This window comes from Bactrocera neohumeralis, chromosome 3 (assembly GCF_024586455.1).
Source record: "Bactrocera neohumeralis isolate Rockhampton chromosome 3, APGP_CSIRO_Bneo_wtdbg2-racon-allhic-juicebox.fasta_v2, whole genome shotgun sequence".
In the NCBI taxonomy this organism is placed as follows: Eukaryota; Metazoa; Arthropoda; class Insecta; order Diptera; family Tephritidae; genus Bactrocera; species Bactrocera neohumeralis.
Window position 1 is genome coordinate 31,231,583 of NC_065920.1, and position 7,292 is coordinate 31,238,874.

Sequence of the window (7,292 nt, forward strand, 5' to 3'; positions counted from 1 at the left end):
GTAATAAGATACTGAATCTAATAAGCTTTGGTTTTATACGATTGGTTGAATACTTTTTTTGTAATTTTGCCCGCCAATTTTGAAAATCCCAAAAATGAAAACTCGAGAAAATTTAGCGGCTGGGCCCAATTCGGCGCCCGACTGCTTTTAGTGCTGTATCTTCGAAAATAATCCAAATTGTCTTTCCAAAAATTCTTAGATATATTCGACAATAAAAAAAATCGATTTTTTCGACCTTCCAATGAAGTGTCAAAAATATGCATGCCGAATTTCGCACTCATGCAAATAAAAATCTACTAGAATAAAGTGGATTTGTGGAAATAAAACAAGTGACATGTACTCGTATAAGATGCATAAATTACAACCAATGTGTATATGTGTTTCTATGAGATTTTATTAAATTTCATTGATTTTCTGTTACCAGAGTGTTGAATGTCATTACCAAAGGTGTTGCGTAGTTAGATACACGCAAACAAACACACTTTTGAGTGCTCAAAGTAGTCATATAACTATATGGAAGAACAAGCATAAGCACCCAGAGCCGAACATACATACAAACAGAGGCTCAAATTCGCCAACGGTACCGCAAACCAGAGGCCACACAGCGCATTTCTCGCCCACACAGTGCCTCAGCCCATTGCACCCACTCATGTATGCGTGTATGTGTGTATGCTGCAATATGTTTGCACGCGTGTGTATGTGTCGAAATCAATTTCGGTCAAACTGACCCGGCTGCAGCGCCAGCAATTGTGGTAGTCAGGCTAGTCGCCGAAGCCGTAGAAATGGTGCCCAGCGCAGTGCAGTCACATGTGCACTTGGGTGTATGTGTGTGCGTGCGCTTTGGCCTGTCTGCTAATATGAGGGTGCGCTTGCTTGTGTGTGTATGTAAATAACACGACATTTTCGTATTTGCCAAACACACACACACACATGCGCGCACGCACACAGCCACACGCATACGTTCGCTAATTCAATAAGAGTCAAAGCTTGTCAGCTGCTTTCGCCCGCTATAAAGGTCGCTCGGCAAACGGTAGTTAATTTAAAATCGCCGCAGACGTGCAACGCGCCACTAGAGAATCGTCCGAAGCGTCCATTAGACCCACAAACCGCCAGCGCTTAGGAAGCTAACTGTGTGCACGCGTACGCGTCGTATTCCGCGTTCTCCAAATAACAGAATTTTGTGAAATAATTTTCCGAATTTGCGAACGTTTAGTCAGCGATTCTTACGTGTTTCGCGCGTCCGAGTCCGATTTAGTAAATTATATTTTAAATCAAAGCAGTAGAAGGCAGTCGGCAAGATGGTTGTCAACTTTAAGGTCTTTAAAAAGGTCTCACCCAACAACATGATCACCTTGTACATGAACAAGCGTGAATTCGTCGACTCCATAACGGTGGTGGAGCCAGTCGGTGAGTGAGCGTGTGGATATGTAAAATAAATTTTCATTTTTCGGCCACAAAGTCATTAATCATCGGAGCTTTTCGTTTGACTATGAATTTAAATTATACTGGCGGATAGTATAAAATTACAACAGTCTGAATATGGCGTAGAAATGAAAAATTAATGTTTAAAGATAAATGTAGGCGCAGTAAGAGGAGAATAAAACGTCGTCTGGCAGTGATATCTAAACGTTTTTTTAATATTTTTGAAATTTCTTCTACAAAAAATAGAAAATACTAGTTTTTTTAAGGCCGACAAGTTTCAATGACTCAACGAGCTTTTAAAAGCTTTAAAAATACCATCAGAGAACATTGAAAGCCAATCTTACGTAACTCACGGAATAACATTTTAAAGCTCTAGGTATCTAGAAAACGAATTTCACTGAAGTATATCTAAAGTTTTCTAACGGTTCTAACTCATTTTTGGAAAGTTTCTACCTTGTAATGACTCTGCAAATTTTCTAGAATCATACAACAGCCTGTAAGAATTCATTATTTGCTACCTCTACTTTTCTATAATATATGGTAAAGCTTAGCCCCAGATGGCTTGAAATTATTGCAAGGAAGCTTATCAGAATGCGAACGGCGGGAGCTTCAATAACATCTTAAAATTTAGCACTAAATTGGACCTGGCTTTACTTGAACTTTGCGCTGCTGTGAGATCCTTCTGTATCAAGAACACCATTGAACTACTTGACTGACTAACAAAATTCGCAAAGAGGAAACATCTCGATATTTTCCTTAGACTGTCCAATTACGATCGAAAAAATCGAAATCCCCTGAACAGATTTGCTAAGAACTCAAATCGCTTTGACGTTGGTGAAGGTCATGTGATATATTTTAATGATTTTTTGGCGAGATAAAGGTTGATATTTCAAGTAACAGCATGTTACCCTCATAATATCAGTAGGAAGCATAACCTCACACATGTGTTGGTAGCTAACTGTACTTGTATGTTCATGGCAAGCTCGTCTCAACTTAGTACAAACTACTTTTGCTCTCTTCTCTCTTAATTGTTTGAGCGAATATTATTTCCTCAGGCATTTTCATCAATATCATTTGTTTTACAGATGGCATTATCGTTCTGGATGACGAATATTTGCGGCAAAACCGCAAAATCTACGTGCAACTCATCTGCAACTTCCGTTATGGACGCGAAGACGATGAAATGATCGGCTTGCGTTTCCAAAAGGAACTTACGCTCGTCTCGCAGCAGGTGTACCCACAGCAGAAGGTCGACATACAGCTGACCAAAATGCAGGAGCGTTTACTAAAGAAGCTGGGCTCCAATGCGTTCCCCTTCGTTATGGAGTTGCCACCCAGTTCACCAGCTTCGGTCGTGCTGCAGCAAAAGGCCAATGATGAGACGCAACCTTGCGGTGTACAATATTTCGTGAAAGTCTTTACAGGCGATAGCGAATGTGATCGCTCACATCGTCGCAGCACCATCAATTTGGGTATACGTAAAGTACAGTATGCACCCAATAAGCAGGGCATACAGCCTTGCACGGTGGTACGCAAAGATTTTCTACTCTCACCCGGTGAGTTGGAGCTGGAAGTCACGCTGGATAAGCAACTGTATCATCATAGTGAGAAAATCGCTGTGAATATCTGTGTGCGTAATAATTCGAATAAGGTGGTAAAGAAGATCAAGACCATGGTACAGCAGGGTGTCGATGTGGTGCTCTTCCAGAATGGACAATTCCGCAATACAATTGCATTTGTGGAGACCAGTGAGGGTTGTCCGCTCAACCCGGGTTCCAGCTTGCAAAAGGTTATGTATTTGGTGCCGACATTGGTGGCCAATTGTGACCGTGCTGGCATCGCCGTTGAGGGTGATGTAAAGCGCAAGGAAACGTCATTGGCATCGACTACTCTGTAAGTAAAACCAAAGCACATGATATGAACTCCGCTTTTAATTTTATATGAATCTTTTCAGGATCGCTAGTCAAGATACGCGAGATGCTTTTGGCATCATCGTTTCGTACGCCGTAAAGGTCAAGCTGTTCTTGGGCGCTTTGGGAGGCGAACTATGTGCCGAGTTACCATTTATTTTAATGCATCCAAAGGTAATGATTTCAACTATAGGTTGTAATTATTTTTTCGTCATAATTAGTCTTATTGAGGTTGAAGTTTCTCAATTTAATCAAAACCGTTTAAATTTTTGACTGAGATGATACTAAGGTACAGAGATAGCGGAATGATGACGCCATCGAACTGATGTAGTAAAATTTTTAAAATTTTCTTTAGTATATCACGACTTCCGTAAGAAATTCATTGAACTGTACCATATACTTACAACTCTCTGAACGACTAAGAGTAATCAGCATTGCTACATAATGTTATGTCTCGACAAAAAGAAGTTGAAAACCTATAAAAATTTGAAAAATGTCGAGGACGCAATATCTTTATTCTTTAAACTACTCTCTGTAAACAATTCGAAATCAACTTTTCTTAGTACTTACCTTCATGAAACTTGAAAACCACGACATCCAGTAGAAAACGTCGAAGACATTATAAAATGTACACTCTTATCTAAATGATTAGCTTGGCGAACTGAGTCCTTTCCGATGTCATCTCTCTCTCTGCTTGTCTGTATATACCTATGTACAAACTATGCGCGAACTAGCTCTCAGGTTTTTAAGATATCGGTCTGAAATCCACACTTTTTGGGAACATACATATATACACCTATATGATATTGTATTACAAACTGATTGATCAAAATCAAGTTCTTGTTTGATTATCAGATATCTGCATGAAATTCAACAATGCTACAATCTCCAAACATATTATGCAGATCGGGGCACTACAAACCGAAGTTAACGGGTTTTCATAATTTTTTTAACCGCATTTCACTGCATTATATGCTATTATATATATAGTACATACATATATGTTATCACATACATATATTTCAGCAACTTGTCGATTTTAATTTCTCTCACTATTATGTTTTCACAGCCCAGCCGCAAAGCCCAGGAGGCCGAGGCAGAAGCAGAAGCTTAAGCCCTGCTGTACACTTGATCTACTTGAAAAATAAATACTATTGCGATAAAGAGTTTTTGATGATGTTGCTAATTATACTCCACAACTACTTACAAATGGACTTTGACAAATCCGTATTAATCCACTAGTCACAACTACAAAGTGCATTACTTATTTATATATTATATATACTGGCATATTATTATATATACATATATATATATATGTACTCGTATATGTATATTTAGCCGAATAATTATTTATCAATGTGATTTATTTACTGTACTTGGCTTGTTGAGAGAAGAGGAAACTTGAAGCTTGTTACTTTTAATCCCATGTTGTTACAATTTGTTAGCTGCAATTAGTATATTTGTATGTATGTATGCAACAAAGTGCATAAGTATCGAATTTACTTCAACAAAAACAAAAATAAACCATGAAAATCGGAAAGGATAAGCATTCTTCAAAAATAGTTATGAATTAAATAAAAGAATGTAAATGATAGAAATAAACAAAATAAAACGAAGGTGTTTGTAAGAGGAATTTGAAGTTACTGGATTCAACATCGTTCAAAGCTTTAGAAATATATAATAGCATTCTTGATCCGATTCAAACCATTTTTGATATACAGAATAACTACGATCTGAAACGTAATTTCTTCTGATTACTAATCTATAGCACGGTTTCACTTATTCGGTATGTGGAGGTTTGAAGAGCTATGATCCGATTTTGATTATTTTTTAACTTGATATGGCATATCTTAAAGTACGATTTCTGCAAATTTGTATACCAATATGTTCTTTGATGGTTAATTTATATACTGGAAATATATGTACTGGAATCTGATGGAAATTAGCACTGAAACATAAGAATGTTAGGGTTATGTTACCCAACGAATTTGATTTAAATTAGTCTGGGAGATACGTGGTTGTAGCGCAACGATGAAGCGGGATAGCACGATTATAAAATCCGACGACAGTTCATCAAAATGGCACACAAGCCCATTACCTACCTTAAAGTACACGTTCAATAGGGAAAATATTCTCGTTTTTGAATTTTTGAGTTATTGTGAAAGCTTTAATCACATATTGTATATAGTAAGAGCTGTTGGAATAGATTTCTAAATTATCCGGAGTAATTCCGTGTTCATTTGGTAATCATAATACTTTCGTGATTTCACTAAGCTACACTACATTACACTACCGATGTTAAAAATCAACAAGAAAGTTGGAAGTCTTTATAATAGGAATATGGGGCCTGGAACTTGATCTGAAGGTCGGGACCAATATCAAGCTAATTATACTGTGCTTTTTATTTCCATAGGTAATCTCTTATTGATACTTAAATAAACAAGGTAATCAATCAGTTGGAAGAGTTGTCTATGTTCAAATCAATTTTTTTATAAATAAAAGTTACCTCATATCTCAGGCATTAGTATTTGCTAAATTTCCTATTGATGTTTTTATTAATAACACAAATTCTCTGTAGAAGTAGGTGTAGTTATTTTCCAATTGTTCCGGCTTCAATCTTTATACTAAATTTCTACAAACTAAACTTTAAGCAGTTGGTTGAGTGGCGTACAAGCTATGAGTTTTCACCTGAAAGAACGTAGTGAAAAGTCAAAACGAAAAATCCATTCTATTCATATTTAACTATAACAATTTAGAATAAAAGTAAAGCCGACAAATTAATTATAATTTTAAAAATCACCTACACAATTTCTTCTTCGTCAACACCATTTAATCTCAAGAATTTTTCCGCTCACAGATTAGACAATTATTTTCCGTGAAGTGTCTTTGAAAAATGTGAACTTCTTTTTTGGATTATAAATTCATTAAACAAATGTCAATTTGCCACAAAGTGAATCCGCTTTGTCAAATATTTCACGAAGTATTCGCCATCTCCGCGCATCCCCACCCGCCGCCACTACCCTACTGCCGTGTGCCACGCTGTGAAAAGCGCAATTTTAATATTTTGCGCTGGCAAAGCTTTCGCCATTTTGCCATTTTGGTTCTCCAATTTCGCGGACATTTGCTTAATTTATTTAATGAAATTTCTGACATTGAAGCTTTCTGAGATGGAAAGAGAATTTATGCAATCGTAAGTTCAGTCCAGCGTTCCTTATTGTCTAATAATTATAAATTTGAATAAAAAAAAATTATATTAAATGCGCAAGTTTGGTTAGATCCGCATGTTCAGGTAAGCACACCAACTTGTGCTGATCACTGGAAAATGGTTCTTGTAAGCTCGCAACTTTATAACTGTGCTATAACGTTGCCATAGTAGACGTAAGACGCATTTTCAAATTATTTATAGATTCTTACTCCACCGATCTTGAGCAATACCGTAGTTTCGGAAAATTACCATTCCCCTTCCCCTTCCCCTTTTTTCATCATAACTTCGAAGTTGTGGATAATTTCGTCTATCTTGGAACCGGCATTAACAGCAACAACAACGTCCGCCTCGAAATCCAACGCAGAATATCCTTTGCCAACAGGTGCTACTTCGGAATAAGTAGGCAATTGAGAAGTGAAGTTCTCTTTCGACGAACAAAAACAAAACTCTATAAGTCACTCATTATTCCCATCTGGTGCAGAGGCATGGACGACGACAACATCTGATGAGTCGACGTTACGTGTTGCGAAGATTTACGGTCCTTTGCGCGTTGGCCACGTTGAATATCGCATTCGATGGAACGATGAGCTGTATGAGTTATAAGACAACATTGAAATAGTTCAGCGAATTGAAAGACAGCAGCTACGCTGGCTGGGTCACGTCGTTCAAATGAACGAAAACACTCCAGCTCTGAAAGTATTCGACGCAGTACCCGACGGGGAAGCAGAGGAAGAGGGAGACCTCCACTCCGT

The 7,292-nt window shown here is 37.6% G+C and overlaps 1 protein-coding gene across 1 annotated transcript; it reads left to right on the plus strand.

Annotated features, from left to right (window-relative positions):
- Positions 1-1,026: 1,026 nt before the first annotated feature.
- On the plus strand, positions 1,027-4,968 carry LOC126753116 (phosrestin-2). The gene is made up of 4 exons (XM_050464299.1): positions 1,027-1,407; positions 2,508-3,315; positions 3,377-3,506; positions 4,402-4,968. The coding sequence occupies exons 1-4, from the start codon at positions 1,299-1,301 to the stop codon at positions 4,444-4,446; spliced, it is 1,092 nt and encodes a 363-aa protein (XP_050320256.1). The 5' UTR covers positions 1,027-1,298; the 3' UTR covers positions 4,447-4,968.
- The last annotated feature ends 2,324 nt before the right edge of the window (positions 4,969-7,292 follow it).